The following is a 22,049-nucleotide window of genomic DNA, read 5'->3' as shown; positions in this document are numbered from 1 at the left end:
ATATATACTGTATATGTATATATATATATATATATATATATATATATATATATATATATATATATATATATATATATATACTAAGTGTTGTAATAAACTAAAACCAGCATGTTGATATGGGAAAACAATCCAGTAACATTAAAATTTTTGGTTACAAGCTTTGGAATTGCAGTTAGTCTTTACAGATCTTTTTCTGAAATTGGTTTGTATACATTAGACATATTTTAAACATTGCTGCTTTTTTTTCTTTTCTTTTTTCTTTTTTTAAATATTGTTCATCACTGAAAGCTTTTACAATCTGATGGAGTCCGATCCTATACTAGCGAGATTACTACTACAACTACTGCTGTCTTTGAGACAGCCAGGCTGTTGTGGCTCCTCTGCTGGCCTGCCCAGCCTGTCTGCTGACTTCTGACTGCTGTCAGAGTCAGACTCGTCGGAAAAGTCGTCTGTTGGTATCGAGGTCTGGACCCCTGAGGTGCTCAATGAACTTGAGGTAACCGTTGAAGGAGAGGAAACGGGAGGAAAAGAAGATAATGCAGACGAAGGGGGATTGGGCTTCCCAGCTAAAGCTCTGGATAAAGGGGTCTGGGACCATGATTTGCCTGTAGCTGTTGTGTTGAGTGGAGTGACTGTGAAGGAGGAGGAGGTGCACGAAGATGCAGATGCTGATGAGGACGGTGTGGTGGCTGACATTGTTGGCGGAGGGGATGGGGTGTTGTTTGAGTGAGTGGCAGACTGCGAGGTAGATGCGGTGTTAGGATTGGGGAAGAAGGCTGAAGAGTGAGGTAATAAATTAGTAGCGTGCTCTTTGGCATTTCTGGATCTCTTGATTGTTCTGTGTTTATGCAAGGCTGAATCCAGGTGTTGACTGAGCGCTTTGTCCCCTTCTAGTGTGGTGTTACAGGCGAGGCAGTCATAGAGGCCGCCCTCTGCTGTATTCCCACTGTTGGGGACCCGAAGCAACATCTCTTGCAGGTTTGCCACAGACTGACCAAAAAAACAAATTGACTTGAGGTGGCTGATAGCCGCTTCCTCCTTGCTGAAGACAGCTTGACACTTCCGGCACGCCAGCCGATACTGAACTTTGGGGATGATATATTGGTCAAGATGGAGGTCTGCCCGTTTGCCATCCACTTCATGCTGCTCAGTGACTAGGTTGTTGTGAGTGGAAGAGGAAGAGGCTTCAACTGAGGGAGTGCTCTTTTGCTCCTCTGTTTTTACTGGATCTTTGGCAGAGTCCTTACAGTCCACCGAGTTTTGTAAAGTTTGGCTTGCTTTGGGTTGTTGGACCTGCTGAAGCTGCTGCTGCTGCTGAAGTGCCTCCTGCAGGCTCAGCTGATATTGCTGGTAATGTTGAAGCAGAGATCCTGGTGACAGCCCCATCAGGGCCTGTGATAATGCTGGGTTGTAGGGGAAAAGACTTTCCATGCCATACATGGGCTGAAGATATCCACCTTGAAGAGCACCTGGTATCTGAGGGGCATAATACGGAGAGAAACCAGGCATAAAGTAGGGCAGGAACTGACTTGTTAGCAGAGCTGTTGGATCTGAAGCTAAAGCTGCTTGTAGAGCTTGAAGTTGGGCAGTATCGACCACATACTCCATGCCAGGTGTTGGCATCGAGGTGGCCGGAACAGCAGTGTCTGGTTTTTCTTTCTTGGCACTGGCAGCAGAAGTGGAGGGAGCAGGAGTACCCCCAGCTGAGGATGGTGTGGGGGGCTTCTCAGCCTTCTCCTTGGGTTTCTCTTTCACCCTGGCCCTCTCAGGATAACGATCTTTGGGAGCTTCTTGACGAGGGCCTGGCTGGGTCATCAAAGAGTTTGATGTAGATGTGGGGGTAGGGCTAGAGTGGGCAACAGATGTGCTGGCCTGAGCTGGGCTTGGTGAGGCCATTGAAGAGGAGGAAGGGGTCTTGTTGGGTAAACCAGATGTGGGGAGACTAGGTGAGGGTACACTGGCACCAGGCATGTTCAGGAGGTTTGGAGGTTTTGGAGGGGTTAAAGCTGCGGAAATTGACACAGAGAAACACAAAATGATTAAGATTGTTGCTATATACATCTGAGAATTAGCAGATAGTTATACGTTTCATATTTCAAAAGTCTTACTTATACTAGAGACGTAATGTGATGACATACCTGAGTTGGATGAGTTAAAGCCTGGTATGGAGGGACCACCAACACCTGGCAGGAGAACAGGGGGGATTCCCTGTAGATTTGGGTAACCTGACTGAAGGTTCAATGCTTGCAAGGCAGGTGTGTCAAACAACCCTTGTTGCTGCATGGCTTGTTGTTGTGCTAGTCCCAGGACCTCATTTGCTTTCTTGATACGATCCATCTCCTGCTGTGCCATCAGCTGACGAACCGTCGCTGGATCAAAGTACTCTTTCTCTTTATCAAGCTGGCTTCCAATGGTATCCTTTACTTTGTAGATGTGTTGCTGGGAAAAGATGTGGTCTCGCACTGAAAGACGAGCACTGTATTTAACACCACACAGAGAGCATTCTGTCTTAGGTCCCTCGTAAGAAGTCTGGTTGATACCAAAGTGCTTAGCCATGCTGAGCTTAGCTTTCTTGTCCTTAGCACGAGCATTTTGAAACCAGACCTGAACAACTCTCTTTGGAAGTCCAATGTCATTGCCAAGTACCTCACACTCCAGCATGGTTGGAGTCCTATAATCATTGAAGCAGGACTTGAGCAACTTAAGCTGAAGATTAGTCATCTGTGTTCGGTAGCGCTTTTGACCAGGTCTGTCTCCACTATCAATGCTTCTGCTTCCAGAGGCTCCTGGACTTGGTGAACAAGGGTCAGCCAGGCTAGATGTTTCACTGTAGTCTATAATATTTTCATTTTCAAAGTCTTTTGTGTAGAAGCTTGTTGCAGGGCTCACTAGTCCTGAGGACATCTGTTCATCGTTCTCAATGGAGGGGACTGCGCCCCCAGACTTGGAGAGAAAATCTCCACTGTTATGGCTGTGCTTTGCATCAGCACTATCATTGTCAACATTTGCCTCATCACCTGTGGTAGTGTCAGTGATGGCTGTATTCACAGAAGAACAATCATCATTATCAAGTTTATTTTGATCAAAGTTTGTGTTTACTGAGGAAATGGTTGGGCTTTCAAACTCCTCTGCTCCCTCAACCTTGATAGATGTTGGGCTCAGAAGAGCCCTGGGAGACAAGTCCATGATTTTGCTCACAGGTGACAGTGATGAACTTTGCACATCATTGTTAGACTGGGCAAGATGAGCATAGCTGGAGATATCCAGAGGATCCATCTTCAACTGCATGGCCTCCTGTTCAGGTAGCATACCGGAAAGCGCTAGGTTGTAACCAGCACGTTTAGCCTCGTGCCAGTGGCGTGAACGAATATGGGCCTCGAGGGCAGTTTTAGCTTTGAATAGGGCTCGACAAAACGGGCAGCGCCGGTGGGCTTGAGCTGGCCCAACAGCCCGAAACTGACCTTTTCTTTCTCTGGCTCTTGTGTTTTGGAACCATACCTGTACCACTCGCTTTTTAAGCCCCACTTCATGAGCAATGTGGTCAAGCATTTTACGAGTAGGATTGGAGTCAAGCAAATATTTCTGGTACAGAATCTCTAGTTGCTCTGGTGTAATAGTGGTTCGGAGGCGCTTGTCTCGTTGTGGCTCCTCTCCACTATTCATGCTGTCACTTTCACCTGGACTAGTTCCTGCCTTCTCCTCCAATTTCCTCTTCAGGGAGTTCATAGTGGATGTAGGTGTTGATGGGGAGGTGGCAGAGTTGCTGGACATTTGAGGTATTGCTCCTGCAAGGAGCTGGCTAGCAAGCAGAGGATTGCTAGGATCAAACAACATGAAGGACATGTCCATTGGGCGATCCAAAAACTGAGGATGAATGAACTGATTTTGGACACTCAGGAAATGCAGTTGCTGGTGTTCCTGCCAGTGTTCAAATGAAGGGAAGGCAAGTTTGCACTGCTCACACTGGTACTGGATCATTTGCTGGGCCAACTGCTGCTGTGAGGCAGAGGCTAAATGAGGATTAAGGGCCATGTGGGAACTCTGGGAGGTCTGACTGGTATGTGAAATGGAGGGACCACTATGCTGTTGGGACAGGGAAGGTGAAGCAAGCTTTGAATTCTTTGGGACTGTATGTGTCTTTTCCTCTCTTGGTGGTCTCTGCTGTGGAGTCTCAGATGGATGAATGGTTTCCTGTTTCAAAGATGTCTGCTCTCTTTGGGCGAATGATGCTTCTGAAGAGTGTTTTGATTTTTCATCAAAAGAGTTTGATGTGTTACTCGGTGTAGGCTCCTCCTTTTCAGATGATGTGATGTGAGAGAATGCAGTGGATGAAGGGGGAAGAGGGCAGAGGCTTGAAGATGAGGGCATCGGTGTTTGACCTGATGACCCAGATAGAGTATAGTATTCATGAGAGAGATCCAAAGAGTCCTCATTTAGACTGTCATACTGCCAGTCTTCCTCCTCATCTTTGTAACAGAGCTTCTTTTGGTGTTTAATAAGGTCAAATATGCGCTGGAAAACCAGGCTGCACTTCTTGCACTGATAGTTTAAGTTGGTAGTACGAATGTATCGGTCATTGGATAACTCGCGTCGGTCACCTTCTTTTCCTCCATCTCCCTGGTTCTCATAATTTTTACGGGCTTTCTGTCTGGCATTTTGGAACCACACAACAATGACTCGAGTTGGAAGGCTCAGAAGATTGGATAACTGCTCAAATTCATCATCTTTAGGATAAGCATTAGCATCAAAGAAATCCTGCAGTACCCTCAGCTGGTAGTCTGTGAACCTTGTCCTTGAGGACCTCTTATTTCCAAATGATTCTGGCTTTTGAGGCTCAGGGGAGGGTGGCTTTGAATCAATTTTGGTATCTTCTAGGGTTGTAATTGGTGGGTTGTTAAAATTATAAGGTGAGTCTTTGTTGCGTTGTCGCTCTTTAAAGAGTGTATTGCGGAACCAGTGCTTGATGACTTTCTGGGGGAGTCCTGATTTATCTGCCATTTCCTTAATTTGGTCCTCGTTGGGAGAGTTGTTGATATCGAAATATTGGCGGAGCACCCTTAGCTGGTCATCTGTGATACGGGTGCGGGGTCTCTTATTCTGTTGCTGCAACATGGCAGGGGTAAGCTGCTGTTGGTAGAGCTGGGCCAGATCAGTGGCCAGACTGGGCTCCACAGCAGGCAGTTGGGCAGGAATCTGAGAAGGTAATGACTGGAGTGACATGGGCTGCATCATAAGGGGAGAGAAGAGAGGGAGATCCATTGGCATTGGAATTTGGGTCAGTGGAACTGGAGGCTGAGGGGTTGGAGCAGTTGGTGGGTTCAGGGTAGGAGCAGAAACGGGTATATTTGGTGTTGGTACCCTTTGGGGAGGCGGAGGTGGGGGTGGAGGTGGTGGAGGAGGTGGAGCAGCTTCGGGTGTCTGAGGTCTCAATGGGTACAGCTTGTCATATTGTTCTCTGTACTCTTTGGCAAATCTCTCTAGGAATCTGAATGGAAAGAAAGCCTGGTGGATATGTTCCTGATGACTCTTGAGAATCAATATGTTGGAAAAGAGCTTACCACAAGTCTCACACTCCAGTTTCTCTAATCCTTCAATGGGATTAACTATTCTGGTGATACCAGCTGGCCCACTGCATCCTGACAGAGATCCCGTTGGCTTTCTTTGTGCTTTTTGCTTGTTCTCATTGTACTGAATTACTAACTCGAAGCCAAAATTCTCCAGTAGGGCTTTGGTGGCATTCCCTCGGGCATCTGAGGCAATCCTTGGAGGAGGAAATCCAGAGTCATGGTTCACATTTACAACAGCTTGAGGAGCATCTTTCTTTTCTTTGGACTTGTCTGACATATCTTTTGGAACATGATCCTCAGCTTTATCACTCATTTCTTTATCCTTTGGCAGCTCCCTTTCTTTCTCAGTGTGAGGAGATCGCTTTGGCTTTTTGTCTACAGGGTGAGAAAGGGCACTCTGCTGAAGTAAAGCCATTTGGCTTGATACTTGGGAGTGGGAATGAGCTTGGTGCTGTTGCTGAAGGTGGTGGTGCATAAGCTGTTGTTGTAAGCAGCTCTGCTGGGCCTGCTGGGCAGCGTTTTTCTGTTCTTCCAATAGTGAAGCAGTAGATCCGCTCAAGTTCAATGAAGAGCTACTCTGGTTCATTTCTGGATTCAGTTGAAATTCTGCCCCAGGAATGTAAAACGGAAAGAGCAGCTGCTGTTGCTGAAGAGAGAGAAGAGCTTCTGTTGCCATAGGGAAGTGCTGGAAAAGAGGGTTAAAAAGCTGGGACTGAAAGAGAGCAGCCTGCTGGAGCTCTTGTTGGAGCTGAGCCTGTGCCTGTGCTTGTGCCTGGGCCAACTGCTGCTGCTGTTGCTGGAGTTGTTGCTGATGACCCCTCGAAGATAGCATATCTGCGAATTTCTTCTTTTTCACTTCATGATTCTCAGAAGGAGAGGGATGACAGGCTGAGTTACCCAAATTCTCAACATTGTGAGAATGACTTGACAGATGATTACCTCCCATGATGCTCTGTGATGTCTGAGCTCCAGCTGGAGAGCTGCTTCTGTTGCTGGAGCTGGTTGTTGAGTTAGTGGCTGGAATAGGGCTTGGGGTTGAAGTGCTATTGGAAGTGCTTCCGCTTGGGCCACTGCTGCTAACAGCACTAGATGTGCCGCCAGCTGCTTCAAGCTTTGCTGCCCTGGCCTTGGTTTGATGAAGAACAGAGCGCATGTGAATCTCCAGTGTAGAGCTCTGGCTGTATGCTACATTGCAAGTGCTGCACTTGAAGGGTTTATTATCAGGGCTGCTTGTAGGCTCTGGCTGACCGGTGGTGGATTCCTGTAGGGCTCTTTTGACTTTGTGTAAGTGAGACACAGAGTTGTAGTGTACAAGAAGAATATTCTTTTGGGTAAATGACTCTTTGCAGACTGTACACTTGAAAGGACGGGATGGATCTAGAAACTTCTCCATAGTAAAGTTGGGGCCTTTCCTAAATGGCAGGGCTCGTTTGGGTTCAGATCCAAAATCTTCTTGCAAAGATCCAGAGTCACTGCCAGTTGGGCTTTGCTTTTCCTCTGGGTCACTTTCATCTCCCTCTTTCTCATCATCAAGAAGAGCTCCCTGGTCATCTCCAAGTGAGGGATCACCCATAATCATTAGGTCTCCATTCATCAGTAAACCTCCATAGAGCTGCTGGATGTCAGCTTCACTCAACTCCAGGTGATTGGTCTCCAGATGCTTCTTAAGTGCCTGTAGGGTCCTGAAGCTACGCTGGCATAAACAACACATTGTGGCTGCTCTGATTACATGATATTGGGAATGCAGCTGAAGTTTCTCTATTGTCTTGAATGCCAAACTACACTGGTTGCAGCGATATTTGTAGACATGACGATCAGAGACAGGCAGTTGGGGCCTTTTATTGTGGACCTCATTGAAGTGCATCTGAAGGGCATTGGAGGATTTAAATACTTTGTTACAGCCCTTTTTCCAGCAGAGGAAACCAGTGGAATCATCTCTTGCAGGCTGTTGTTCCTCAAGAGGAGACTTGCGAGCTTCAGCAGTGTCTGAGGCCAGACAAACTCCTTTTTCAGGCTCAACATCTGCCACCTCTGCAATCAGAAAAATAACACACATTAAAATTCTGATAACATATACATATGTGTTTAAAATGTGTTTCCTCAATTGCACAACATCCTAACCTGTTTGTTTCTTAATGTCATCAGAGTTTGAGTTGACCATGGACTGAGGTGCGGTTTGAGTATCCTTCTCTGGTCCAGGGACTGGTATGAAAATGCTTGCTGGCAATACTTCTGATGCTGCCACCTGGAAAAATAAAAACATAGTATTTGTTATGATAATTATAGGCTTTAAAAATAGCCTCTTGATAAGAAGTGTAGAACATCTCAAATTAATGTAAAGGATAAATAAATTACACATTCATAAAACAGACAAAATGTCTGCATCATATACAATAATCCTTCATTGAAAAAAAAGTTTGTAAAAGAAAAAGATTAATATAAGGTGGAACAGGTGAGAGGTGTGCTATAAACATAAAAATAAATACTTTGATAAGATAATCATATCATTTGAACTGGACACAAACACATTTACTGTCCCCCTCTTTCACACAGACGACTTAATTTGCCATCCATGGAATTTGCACTTTGATCATTGATGGTGTTTTGTCATGCTCTGCGATAGTTCTGCTGCTGCAGCCAATTAGTGTGATGGGCTGAGTGGTCTTCCTTGGCCAGTTGAAAAGCTTATTAGAGAACCTAATTAAATAAGTCTTCCACCTCATAAAATGTGATTTTCATTCCAATAGAAAAGCATGGTGCAATGGTGAAATGCCGTCATTCAGCCTGGAATTCTGGGTAATGCAACAATTGTCATACAGCGCTCATTAATATGCTTTCCAGAAAACCAGAATATTGTAATCTAAACAATTATGCAAATTATTACTTGAAACAAAGTCATTAATAAAAAATGTAGATACATTTAAATGTAGGTAGACGGCAAGTAGCATGTTTTTTCAGTCAATTTAATAAGAAAAATTAAAGTAGCAATGAATATTGTTGTGATAAAGGTGCACAAAGGTTTGCTTGGCACAAAGGTTGAAGTAAATCAAGTGTGAATGACAGCAACCTCCCCTCTATCTTTTAAGTGCACATGATTCTCCATGCATGGCTCTTACTCTCTCGCCATCTCTCTCTTTCTCAGAATAATAATAAAAAACAGATTCATTAACAGGATCCTATTTAGCATTAATCAGTGATTGAGATTGGAAAAGGTTGGGAAATGAGCCACTGTGTGCTTCACCTTCCTTCATTTAACTCCCCAAACTGAACAATCAGCCTCACTCATCATGCATTTCAATACCCCAATCTCACAAATATATCCCCCTTCTCTCTCTCGCTCTCTCTCTCTCTGCATATATAATTTTTTTCATCCCTTGTTTGTGCCCTTGCAAACTCTGTGCCTCTTTTTAACACCCCATGACACAACCAATTCTATTTTTCTCACATTAGACATCAGCTTCACGTCTGTAGGAGTTAGAATTTTATTACTGCATTGAAAATATTTGGTAACACTTTATAATAACTTTTATTTATAAATCATTAACAAACATTATATAATGCTTAACAGATCATTAGTTCATATATATGTGTGTGTATATTCACATAGCTAGAAATATGAGATAATGTTCTTGTTAATGTTTACTAATGAACTTACTAATCATTACCTAATGATTAACATATGATTATTTAATGTAAACTGAAATGTTTACAAATGTCAGTAAACTTTCAGTTCATAATTAGGATCTTCATTTATTGGTCTTTGTCATTCATTTGTAAATGTTTATAAACGATTACTAATCATTTAGTATCTTTATGGGCATTTCACTTTTAGCTAATGTAATAAGGTTTGTGTAATGGCTGTCTAGTTAAGTTTAGCTAAATGCTTGCTAAAGACATAACAGATTGTAAATTTGGTACAACATTTTTTTTTATTGCCTCAACACTTACATTAGTACACTACTCTTCAGTATATCATTAAACAGGATATTACTTGAATCATAAATAAACAGAATAAATCATTTTTTGAAAGAAAATAGTTCATTTATAAAACAATATAATATAAACAGATTGAACCGTGTTCCCTTATAGTAATCAAATTGACCCCTGTACACTGTTGACCCTTTAACCAACCCTTAAACCTACCCATTCCACCAAACCAGTCCCTAACCTTACCCGTATCACACCTCAATAGCAGCAAAAGTGTTGTGCATTAACACAACACTTATAATAACATCTGTTAAAATCATTTGTAGATTTTCAAGAAGTGCTTGATCATATGGAATTGAAAGTTTAATGACATTTGTCAGCATTTTAACTTACATGAATTAATGATTTATTTGAACATTTTCTAATGTTTAATAAGTTTATTAGCAAACATTAACAAGCACATTATCTCATGTTTCTAACTCTTTGAATATATATTAACTAATGATCCATTAAGCATTATATAATGTTTGTTAATGATTTATTAATGAAAGTTATTATAAAGTGTTACTAAATTTTTTTTTTCTAACAAAAAATAAAATGTAGATTAAATAACTTCCTTCAAACTGAACATACCTTGTGAAAGTTGTCAAGTTATTAAGGTAATGTTAACCAAAAACGACTAATTACCTGTGAGAGACCCAAGCAAACATAGTATCATTACATGGTTGTTTGACTGGTCTTCTGAGATCTGAGAGATGGAGCTGTTTTATAGTGGATTTAAAACCTAATCACAGCCAGCAGCTTTAACTCAGTGCCATCAAATACAGAGTGCCACGCAACTCCACGTCTTTGAGCATGAAACACTGAGAAATAGTCAGTGAACCAGAGCCGTTCATAAATATCTGGTTACTGCAATCAAAATCACACTGGGCAAAATTTAGCCCTTTTTTCTGCTTTTTAGTTTCCTCCCTCACCCACTCTCCTCCTAACTAAAAGTGTTAAGTGATTGTGACCAGTATGGAGAATTCCAGAAACAAAACATGCCTGTGATTAACATTACAAAGTAGACTGTTTCTAGACAACTGCATCATTAGGCAAAGAGCGCCGAGTGCTGAGAGTATCCCAAGGTCACTTTTAATTTGGACCGTCTAATTGGCAAACATAGTTCCAAATGGCTATCATCTAGCCAGACTCAGAATTAATGAAGCACAATTATTTTCATTACTCCTATCTTAGACAGACAGAACATTAGACATAGAGGGAGGGAGAGCGAGAGAAGAGGAAGAAGGACGAGGTAGAGTGAGTGGAAGAGAGTGCGTGTTTATGCAATGTTTGCAAGAAATAAAAGTCACCTGATTCAGAATTCATTAAGCTTGTCTGCCTGACACGAGGGACAGGATAGAGTACCTCTCCATCTCTCGTTACTTGTAAAAAAGGTGCTGGTTTTAATGTGCATTGTATTAGCTCAGTTTCTATCATGCACTGCACTTGTACAGCGCTCTGTGCGTTATTACCTCTATAAAAGAAAAAATATTGTCGTCTGGCCTCTACTAATGTGTTCACCATTTGCTTTCGGGCTAGGGGAGAGGAGATGGGGGAGCGGAGATCACAGAGTGATTGGCCAAGCAAGCAATTAAAACACCACAGGCAAACTTACACATTATTATTTCACTGCTAAAATTCTGTGAAAAAAACCCCCATGAAAGCAGGGTAGTCTCAGTAGAAGCTGAAATGGAATAAGGTGAGTATTCTCTGAGGGACCGGGCAGACTAGGCTGCTGGAGGCCTGAGCGCTCCGGGACTAGAGAGGTGGAAATAACGTAAAGGGATGATGTAAGTATTACTGCTTCTAGTGAGTGCCTGGAATACAAATGACCTTGGTAATCACAAGAGGCTTTTATAATTTTTCCACTAAACCGAGAACATTTCTTGTAAAGTTAAGAATTACAATATTCATCAACTTTCTACAAACCAACTGTTTCTTCTAATCAACACTGAAATTAAGTAGAGAGCAAATCGAGGCTTGCGCAAGTCTACTGGTTTGCAGATTTTTTGCCTGAGAAGGCCATAGTAATCTTATATGTCTTCTAGAGTTTCAGAGATCTCAACAGTGTCACAAAATGTGCTCTGATCTGCCAAGATGATGTCTGCGATCAAAAGTGAGATTTTTAACTGAGATCTCAATGAAGTCCCCTGAGGTAAAAATGAGCAAAAATACTTTTGGGAATGTAAACTTGTAATAAAACAGGGAAATGATATTGACCATAGTAATACATAACCAGTGTTACACCCAGCCATGTTCAAGCTTTTGCCTTACACATCTCATTTTGAATATACAGGATTCCCAAGGGCCATATCACAATGATCAGTTTCCTTTGGCGATTTTAAATTAAAATGAAAATTTTCTTAAAATTTCATCAATTAGAATGAAAGAAACAACCTTCGGTCCACAAAGGCAGAGTGAGTAAGAAACTGTGAGTCATTTGTGAGGTTGATGACATGATTACTACTAAATATTGCAGTAAGGCTACGCTGCTTTGTGTAAAAAGCATATGGCCTTCACACCACACAAAAGGGCAGTCAGGCCTTGCATGAAAACAAAAGTTCCCAGAGAGAAATTAACTGGGCTTAATGAAAATCCATCCACTAGAGAGACTGAATGGGAAATATTTAGAAAAGTTCTTCTGACTGTGGAAGTAAAATAAACTTGTCTTGGACATTGATTAGAGGAAACAAATGCATGGATATGAAATGGAAGGCAAAGTCTGCTGTGATCACCCCCTAAATACTCTTCTGCGGTAACTTACTGTGGCAATTAGCTTGTCGACGCAGTCTGGTGCCACGCTGTGGAGGTGAGTGAGATGGAACTGCAGGTGGACCTTGTTGTTGAGCATGTCCTGGCACAGCGGGCAGCGGAACATGGGCTGCACTGAGTGCTGCGTCATCACGTGCATTCTGAGCCGGTTCAGATCTGTGTTGCTGAACTTGCAGTAGGGGCACTGGTACATCTATATAATGACAAGATGGAAGAAAAAGAATATTATTTTCTAGAGAAGAGTGGTACTATCAAGGGCAAAGGAAGGCAAATCTATCTCCCATGCAGTGAGCAGTGGGCTACTCTGAGAGGTAGTCACTTCAAAGAGCTCTCATCTGTCAAATATCATATTGATTTTTCACCTTTTGCACAATTAGCACTGCAAGAGCAGCAGAAAAGATGGATAAATATATTTTTAGAAAAAAAAATGCATGCATAATTTAAAAAGGCCAGCTACATTCTACTACTCTATATTAAAAAGGGCTGAAAACAACATCCTTAGATATTTTGTTAATTAATGGGTACAGTTAATGAGACCTACATGCCTGGGGATTAGATTAGGTCTATCTGAATCTACTTCAGAAAAACAGACAGAGAAAATTCTAAATATGTTTCGCAGAGGCTGTAGATTTTCCTCCATACCTGTTCTTCACTGCCCTTCTCAGCGGTCCTGGGTCGTTTCGACGAGAGGGGGCTTTCTGCTGTCTCGGACCTCGAAGAAGGCCGCTTGGAGGGGACCGGGGAATCCGCCTGATCCCGCTCCGGTTGGTTGGATGCTGTCATAGACACACAAAAAGAAGCATACTTGTCAAAACACAGTGCCGATTTGGCAGTCAGGGCATGCAATCAATCAATAAGCCAGCCTTTATAAAAATGAAACGCAGTAAAACTGCAGTTTTGTGTCGTATAATGATGCTGTACTGTACAATGGAAAAAATGTACCACAGTTAAAATGGCTTTTATGGGGCCTGCTATTCTGAGCTTACTAGTAAAAGCAGACTAAAATGAAGAAATTAACTTGATAATGCTAGCTTAACCTACAGTAAAAGTCCACTGAATTTTGAAACAAAGCATATTTCTTTAACTTTGGTTTAATGATACTCAAGGAACATGTGAAAGTCTGACTTTTTTCCCCCCCGAGATATTTGTGTTCATACACATTTTTATGTTCTGGATAGCTACAACAGTGTGGGAATACAGGAACTGGAGTATGCAGTGCAATAGTGCACGTGTAGTAATGTGAATTAAATATATTTCTGCAGGTTTCTCTACTTCAGTAAAAGCGAGGTAAACAAATGCTGAGCATTAGCGTTCATGTGGTTCAAATCTGACTGGTGTCATATCACCATGCCATATGCTGTCATATCTTCACTTACTATGTTGATATCATGGAAAATATGGATGCAGCATTACAGCAGTTTTTAGTACTGATGTTACCACACTCACGGTACAATTAAGAAATTGCAGTCATTTTTTGTAAGGAAGTGAGTAGCATGCCTTTCTAAACTGTGATATATAGGCATTGAACAGGTAACAGCCAGGCCGGCGGATTGCTAAGGCAGGTTGCTTCCCCTCCAAACCAGTGTAGTCTCTTAACCGCTCCTCCCATGGCACTTAGAAGAGGCAGTGCGCAATGCTTTGACAGCTTGTCTTTCCCTATGTTGGATGTTTAGGACATCAGACACTGGCACAGACATCTAATCAAAACATTAGTTTGCCACGGTGAGCAGCTTTAGGATGCATGCTCTCTCAGATGAAGCCATTTGAAGTGTGGCTTCAGCGAAGGGATTCGCCCAACTTGAAAAGAGTCAAATATACCACAGGCGGCTTCAAAAAGTATCAAGAAGAAAGAGTTCTGTTCTGGTTCCTATTTCGATTCTTTTTCTTTGCTTATTTGCACTTCTCATTGGAATACGAAATTACATTCTCTAGTTATTTCAGCTTTCAGCTAATCTTATAGTTTTGCATGCAATTCTTGTTGCTTGTTTGAGAAAAGACTCTACACAAACTAGCCAGTTATGTAAGTTGGGTGCTAATATTGAATCTATTGCAGCTCGTATAAAAAGTAAATCCACTCTAAGCCGGAGAGGGGTCGAGAGAACATGTTGTTCATGCTGCTAAGGGAAAGAATTCGCAGTGAAACTTAAGACGCCCCTCTCTCTCCCAGGCCCATAACGAGGCTATAAAGAGTTAAATTTGGCATGATTTGTCCAGTCCTGAAAGGGCAAATTGAGAGCAGGGGATTGTGGGGAGGGGTGTGGGGGTCAGTTTAAGACGAGCTGACCATGTTCCTTGGGCAGACATTAAAGTGTCAGGTCCAATCAGGGCAGGGTAGCTGAGCGCTGGCTTCAGTGGGGGGCCCTACTTTGGGGAACACTGCCTGCTGCAGCTCCCAGAGACTCCCCCAATCAGCCAGTGCTGCCCTATTAGGTCCAGTCATGGCCAATCCCATTAGACACATGTACCAATAAACAAAGGACATGTTAAACAAAGGAACCTCCTATTTGTTGCCATTAACTTCTACTTTCGGTCCTGGCACTGTCCCGGCTACTTCCTCCTTTCTGCACTGCTCCTCTATGGCCGTCTCTGTGTCAGCCCCTTGACTCTTCCTAGTCCATCTATATCATCGGTCTATCCAATTTCTTTCAGGAAACCCCTTTTCAGGTGCCTTGATGGTTCCTGGATCAACATCCTTGGTAACCAAAATTTTCCACCAAAAACAGCTGTAGTTATTTTTACTACAATAACACTGTGGAAACATGGTATTAGCCACCACTGTCATCAAAAACAAGCTGCTAATGCTATTTAAAAGACAAGTTATAAGTTTAACTAAAACTGCAGCAGCTGTGGTATTTTGGTGCTTACCATGGTACATTTTTGTTAGGGAGTTCAGGGATAGAGAGCAAAGTAGGTAAAGTGGCTAAAGCTACTTAATGCTTTTATGCTAAATGCTTTTAAGCTAAATACATATAAACAAATCAACAAAACAATTGCCTGTGACTAAGTATGATTGAAAAGGGCTTAAGTACACTATTTCACTATTATTGAATATTTTTTAATTGTAAATTCTGTCTAATAGACAATTGCAAGTGAATAACCTGAGGTCAGGGGAGCAGCTGCCTGCCAGAGGCCTGCAGCACGTGTGGAGGGGAGGGTGGCCCGCTGCCTCTGGGCACAGACGCACCTCGTCACGCCCTGTTAGGACTCCATAAATCTGATTAATTGTTTGCTTTTAAAAAGCCCCAAAAACCCACTTCTGCCACCAAACCCCCATGACTAAAGCCCAGCTACCGTATCCTGTTTTCTGTTGTCAAGGGACGGAGGGAGAAAGCGGGGGAAAAACATAATCACAGAGCACGCTGGAACAAAATGGAGACCAATAAACAGGCAAAGAAAGGGGACTGCTGGCATGTGCAATGTGTGTGTCTTCGGCACGGTTGGGCGGCCGCAGGAACATGCCTCAACATCTGAACAGGTCAGATCCATTATTAGAGTCCATGACCATAACCTGATGGCAGGGGTCTCTCTTTTTCTCCCCTCCCTTTCCCTGGTCTTTGCTCATGAACCTGGCTATGTGTGTCAGGCTCTGGTATGTTCACTGTGTACTACTGGGTTTTCAAAGGGTTTTATATATTTAACACAATTTAAGAAACCATGAAAGGAGATGAAGACAAAATTAATTAACCTAATCAAAAATACACACACACACACATTTTGTTGATGTTTTGCACACAAAATTGCAAAACATCAACCTAATGAGTATTTATAACATAACTGATATTCAGTACATGTCTAAAATTGACATTCCTTCCCAGAAACACAGCATTACACAAAAACTACTAATATTTTCTGGAGGTATTTTCTTGTTTTTAAAGCCACACTGGAAGTGGGAACTACATCAGCCCGCCTGTGTGCAGTTCTTGCCCCCGTGCCTTTTTTAAAAACCATCCTAATGTAGTATCTGTACATCTGACCTCAATTCTACCATTCAGCAGTAGACCGCACTTGCAGCAAAACCCACAGAGACAGCGACAACGCCCCAATTTTCATCTGACATCACAAAAGCCAAAGGAGAAGCAGTGAAAAAAGTCTTAAAAGTCAATTAGGTGATTATTAATTCATGGGTCTTTTCCGTAAGCAGGAGGTCTTTGTTCTGGAGTGTCCCATAAGTGAATTGGACTTTGGCACCTTCTCTCAACCCCTGGAGCTGAGAAGCATTTCTCAGCCAGCCAGAGGAGGCTGTCAGTGCTGAGTGCTAAGCCTCTAAATCAGAGACGTGAAGCACTTTCATGGAAGGGAAGCACTGCAGAAGTATTTGACTGACACAAGCATGGCAGCAGTAACGCAACAAGTACCGTGCCACTGAAAATGTCCACAAATGTAACCACAGCTGCCATCATATCATTACCTAGGTGTCCTTTGGGAAGTCAATTTCCTACGAGACTAACTGGACACTGAAAGTGGGCGGACAGGGAAAGAGCAGAAAGATGATTTCTCGTGGCATATTGAGTGCAGCATGTGCATTTGCAAAAAATTCAACAGAGTTCTGGAGATGTGCTCCCAAGAAGGCAATGGAAATGTCAAGTTGTCAATTTTTCTTCACCTTATCCAGTCCAGCTTTTGAATCTAAAAAAGGCAAGTCATCAACATGTTCTATGGTGGTTTAGTGCGTACAAAGTCTGATGGACCAAAGGTGATCAACCAGCAAGGTCCTTCAAGGTAAGCTGGTTGACCATGTATCTAGCTGGTTATGCTAGTTAAGAAGCCAAAACTAGGACAACAGCATCCCATGCTTCTCTTTTCAGGAGGTCAAACCTCCTCCGTCATTCTCCTTTCTGTCCTGCTTTTGTCCCCAGACCTTCTCTCCCTGCTCCTCATGACAGTTCTCCTCCCAGTCCCTCTGCTATTTAACAATTAATATGAAGGAGTGGTCCAACTCCCTAGTGCTATAAGTCATTCACTTTTACCATGGCTAACAATAACTGAATATGATCTTTTTCTGCTCATTCCCTCCCCCCTTTTCTTCCCTCCTTTTTTTAATCTGCAGGCTGCGTCGGTGCCCTGAGCAACAAAGGGCTATATTCCATTTCACCTCATATTTCTCAGGTAATTACTCTGCATCAATTAATTTCAAATAAAGAAAATTACAACCAAAGCCTAACGCCAACACTACTCCATATTGCGGCTTATCATATAACAGTTCCCTTGGTGTATAACCCACTATTAAATGAAAGGACCACCTCCACGGCTCTGCAAAGGAAGTGCCCATGTAACCCCACAGGCGTGACTGCTACAAAGACAAATTTAAAATGAAGAAATTAAAAGGAGATATCAATTAGTGGACGTGTTATTAATCTTCCGATAGCTAGGTGGGAGCTAACGCTGCAATCACCTTTAGAGGACATACACGCACTGACACACATATATGCAACTCTCTCTCTCTCTCAGGACGACATGCCAATTAGAATACAGGGAGTAAAACTCATAAACAGAAGGTCTCTGTGAGTGCTGGCTCACAAACAAGGACAATTTATAGCCTATTAGTCCGCAAGACAAAAATCATTTTAATTTAAGGGATGACAAGCTTTTAAAGGACACAATATGAATATGCAAACGCGTCTGTGCTTTTAAAACGGCTCTGATTGATGCTTCGTTTCAGAGAGAGGGTGTTAGGAAGAACTTCCGTGACATGCTTTTCAGATTGTTTCACTACCCGGTAAATTCATCTTAAAACACCCTCAAGACGATGCAATAAATATGGCATCATAAAAATCATGACAGTTTTCATCCGCATATGTACCATTTCTTCAGCGTTATTCACGCAGTCAGCTGACAACCCTGACAGCTAGGGTTGCATTTACTACGATTATAACACACCGCGGCTAGAGCTCCTGCCTATTCACATCAACTCCTGTAAAATCTATTGAGGGACATCAAGGCCATGAAATAATGCTGGAGATGGAAACAGATTCGCATGTAATACACTTCCTCTGCATCCAGGGGGGGCTAATGTTCACCTTGCAGCCAGAGGACAATTATTTTGCTGTCCTTCTCAATGCTGTCTCTGTCTCTCCTATCAGTGTCATACACACACACACACACACACACACACACACCGTCCCTTGTGCATCCAATCACTGACATTCATATATTTAAGTAAATATAGGCAAAAGAGATGGAACCAATTTGGAGGGCTGCTGCTGCCGTGTCAGATAACGTCTGACCTGCATCAGATCATTCACCCTCCCTCACAATAACCCCAGTAAAATATGGCATCATAAAAATCATGACAGTTTTCATCCGCATATGTACCATTTCTTCAGCGTTATTCACGCAGTCAGCTGACAACCCTGACAGCTAGGGTTGCATTTACTACGATTATAACACACCGCGGCTAGAGCTCCTGCCTATTCACATCAACTCCTGTAAAATCTATTGAGGGACATCAAGGCCATGAAATAATGCTGGAGATGGAAACAGATTCGCATGTAATACACTTCCTCTGCATCCAGGGGGGGCTAATGTTCACCTTGCAGCCAGAGGACAATTATTTTGCTGTCCTTCTCAATGCTGTCTCTGTCTCTCCTATCAGTGTCATACACACACACACACACACACACACACACACACACCGTCCCTTGTGCATCCAATCACTGACATTCATATATTTAAGTAAATATAGGCAAAAGAGATGGAACCAATTTGGAGGGCTGCTGCTGCCGTGTCAGATAACGTCTGACCTGCATCAGATTATTCACCCTCCCTCACAATAACCCCAGTAATTTGAAAGTTGGGGATTGAAAGGAATTATTCATAAACCTGCCGAGGACCAGAGACCCCCTCCTTGCCTGTAAACCGCCCCCTCCCCACCTATAGTTATGTTAAACATCTAAAATCATATTGTGGTTGCTCCTCCAGTCCTTAAGTGAATTAACAATCCTTCTCATCTCTTTCGTCTCCACATTGGCATGTATCTTCCACTTTCTCTGTCCATCCGTTTTGCCCTCTATTCTTATTTTCTGCCACGTATCTATCCATCCCTCGTTCTTTAGTAACACCCAATCACCCCATTGCACTAATGCTAACCCAATGCTCACCCAATGGATGAAGGCTGATGTTTATATATTTCAGATATGTATTATTAACTATTATGGAATGCTTATACTAACCTAATCAAGGTAACCTTGAAAAAGGTATCTGTATCTTTTTCCTTGAACCTGCCTACATCATACTCATCCAGCACAAACTCTCTCTAAATGCACTAAATGACGTGTTCAAAAGAGACCCATCAGATCGGCCACGGCTTAACTCGGATGGTGCTAACACGCTCAACCAGAGAGTCATCTGTGAACCACGTTTCAACACTCAGTGTTCGCATGACTAGGACGAGAGGAAAAACTTCACCAACACTAATAACAGGCCCTAATAACAGCCCGCGCAGACAGGGTGACTCAAATCCGCTCGGATGCGTGCCTTTAAATTACAGGTTAGCCACGTCCCCATCGCGACGGAGTCCAGCGGCTCACCGTTGATGCATTCTCCACACACATTCTCAGACAATCTCCAGCCAAAACAAGAGAGCCTCTGTTTACTAAAAGCATTCCAGCGCTTCCCAGGCAGAGTTCAGAAAGCCTCTCGTAGCTCCGTCTCACGCCGCTCTGTCCGTCAATCATGAAAGCGAGTTTGAAACACGATTAGAAAAAGAATATAAAAGAGCTTCCATTAAAGCAGCACCAGCATCTTAGATCACAACACCGCCAGGTTTCACTCTTCCACCCCCGTCACTCCTTCCTCCCCTCTCCACCTCTCCTCAGACATCAAACGGCACCCTAGACCTGGCTTCCTAATGCACGCTATTTTTAACTAAGCGTTCCTAATAAGCTGCTGGGAAGCCTGTACATTTTTCATATGCAAGCACATCTTTGTGAAAACACAGAAACACACTTATTTGGTGATTAGCAACTGACAGGGGGAGGAAAGGAATTGAATATTCTTGTATGGAATCGCATGCCTTTCAGAAAAAGAAGCAGGGCTCCTTATGCGCCGAGTCGTCTTCTTCGGCACCACAGGTAACGGCTGAATTATTAATCAAGCAGCTCATTTTAATGCTTTTTAAAGTGCTTTATTTTTATACTTTTAGCCATTTTCAGGCAAGCGATGCATATCATTATTTCTCCCCATCAAAGCCAAGTGGCACTCGCTCAAAGTGCACAAACAACTCAGCCTCATTTAAAATGAAAGTTGAAAAAAAATCAAAAGACGTTTTAAAAGATTTGCCTTCAAATGCTCCAATGAACTTGTTTTTTTGTTGTTATTGTAGTTTCGGAATTTAAAAAATAATGACAATAATAATAATAAAACATGGAACATGCAAAAGTTTTGTCGTCTGTGAGAGACAGCTGTAGTGTTCCAGACAGGTGCATGCCCTGACTATTTCCTCCTCGCAATCAAACGGCTTCCACACTGGCACGAATTGAACTCCACGTGAATGGAACTTCAAATGAGAGATGGTGAGCAAGAATGGACACCTCGCATTCAGACCAGCACGCACCTGTCCAAGGATATGACTAATGCTCAAGGTCCAAAATACACATGCATGCATATGCACTGATGTGTTTCCCAACCATTTTATACAGCACCACTAGTAAGTATACATTCATTGAGATCAAACCATGAATGCTTTCCTATTAAACCATATTATACTAGATATCATTTAGCATTATTATTATTATTATTAAAGTCACTATAAAATAAAATAGAAAAAAATATAAACAAGGTATAGTACATATATTCTTCTAAGCCTGGCATCCAAACAGATTTAGACACATTATTTTGTTTTATTTCCTTAGAAAAAAAACTGAAAAAGCATGAGAATATTCATGATTATTTCATTATTTCATTTTTAATTATTATAATTTTTTATTTCAAATTATTTCAATGATTTTAATTATTAATAGCTTTTTTAAAAACTATTTCGTAAGAGATATTGACTTTAATTTCAGCGAGATACCTTAGAGGTAGTCTTGATTGAGTTTTTAAAGAATACAGTTCCATTTAAATTACATTACATATGTGTTTTCACATTCATATTTCATCATTTTTATTTCTTTTTTTGGTTACACTTTACAATACGGTTCAGTTTGTTAACATTAATTAACTACAATAGAAGCAGTGAACTAACAATGAAAAATCATTCTAAAACGTGTTAATCATAGTTAATGTTAATTATTTAAAGGGGTCCTATTATGTTTTTTCACTTTTTCAACTTTAGTTAGTCTGTAATGTTGCTGTTTGAGCATAAAAAAGATCTGCAAAGTTACAAAGCTCAAAGTCCACTTCAAAAGGAGATATTTTATTTAACAGAAATCACTTTTCAAAAACTACAACGAACGACTCGTTAGGACTACAACGCATATTTTCTGGGATTTGTGATATCATAAATACAGACGAATGGGACGAGACCTGGTCGAGCTGCACTAGAGAAGGCAACGAGTGTTATCACTATGTGGGACACACGCTAGTTTTCCCAAGGCAGATGAACTGGTTACAATCATCCGGGTTTAAATCGCGCTCAAATTGATTTGATATTGACGCAATATTTACACTGAAGCTCACAGGCGGCTATGGTAAGGGGCATGACATTTCCCGACCAGGCGCCGAGTATAGCCAATCACAACACACGCTGGCCCAGCTAACCAATCACGGCACATTTCGTATTTCAGAAGGCGGGCCTTCATTTGA

At 42.1% G+C, this 22,049-nt stretch overlaps 1 protein-coding gene across 4 annotated transcripts in view; it reads right to left on the bottom strand.

Annotated features, from left to right (window-relative positions):
• Positions 1-77: 77 nt before the first annotated feature.
• The window catches only part of zfhx3b (zinc finger homeobox 3b), a 164,400-nt gene continuing 142,428 nt past the window's right edge, over positions 78-22,049 (bottom strand). For all 4 annotated transcript variants that reach the window (XM_016235072.1, XM_016235070.1, XM_016235073.1 and 1 more), the window contains 5 exons: positions 12,951-13,084; positions 12,301-12,501; positions 7,689-7,812; positions 2,139-7,598; positions 78-2,006 (listed from right to left, as the gene is read on the bottom strand). In XM_016235072.1, coding sequence (XP_016090558.1) covers positions 292-2,006; positions 2,139-7,598; positions 7,689-7,812; positions 12,301-12,501; positions 12,951-13,084 — 7,634 coding nt within the window. In that variant the 3' untranslated portion in view covers positions 78-291. The remainder of the gene's footprint in view (positions 2,007-2,138; positions 7,599-7,688; positions 7,813-12,300; positions 12,502-12,950; positions 13,085-22,049) is intronic.

This window comes from Sinocyclocheilus grahami, unplaced genomic scaffold (assembly GCF_001515645.1).
Source record: "Sinocyclocheilus grahami isolate Dianchi unplaced genomic scaffold, SAMN03320097.WGS_v1.1 scaffold462.1, whole genome shotgun sequence".
Taxonomy (NCBI): domain Eukaryota; kingdom Metazoa; phylum Chordata; class Actinopteri; order Cypriniformes; family Cyprinidae; genus Sinocyclocheilus; species Sinocyclocheilus grahami.
This window is presented reverse-complemented; position numbering and strand designations above follow the sequence as displayed.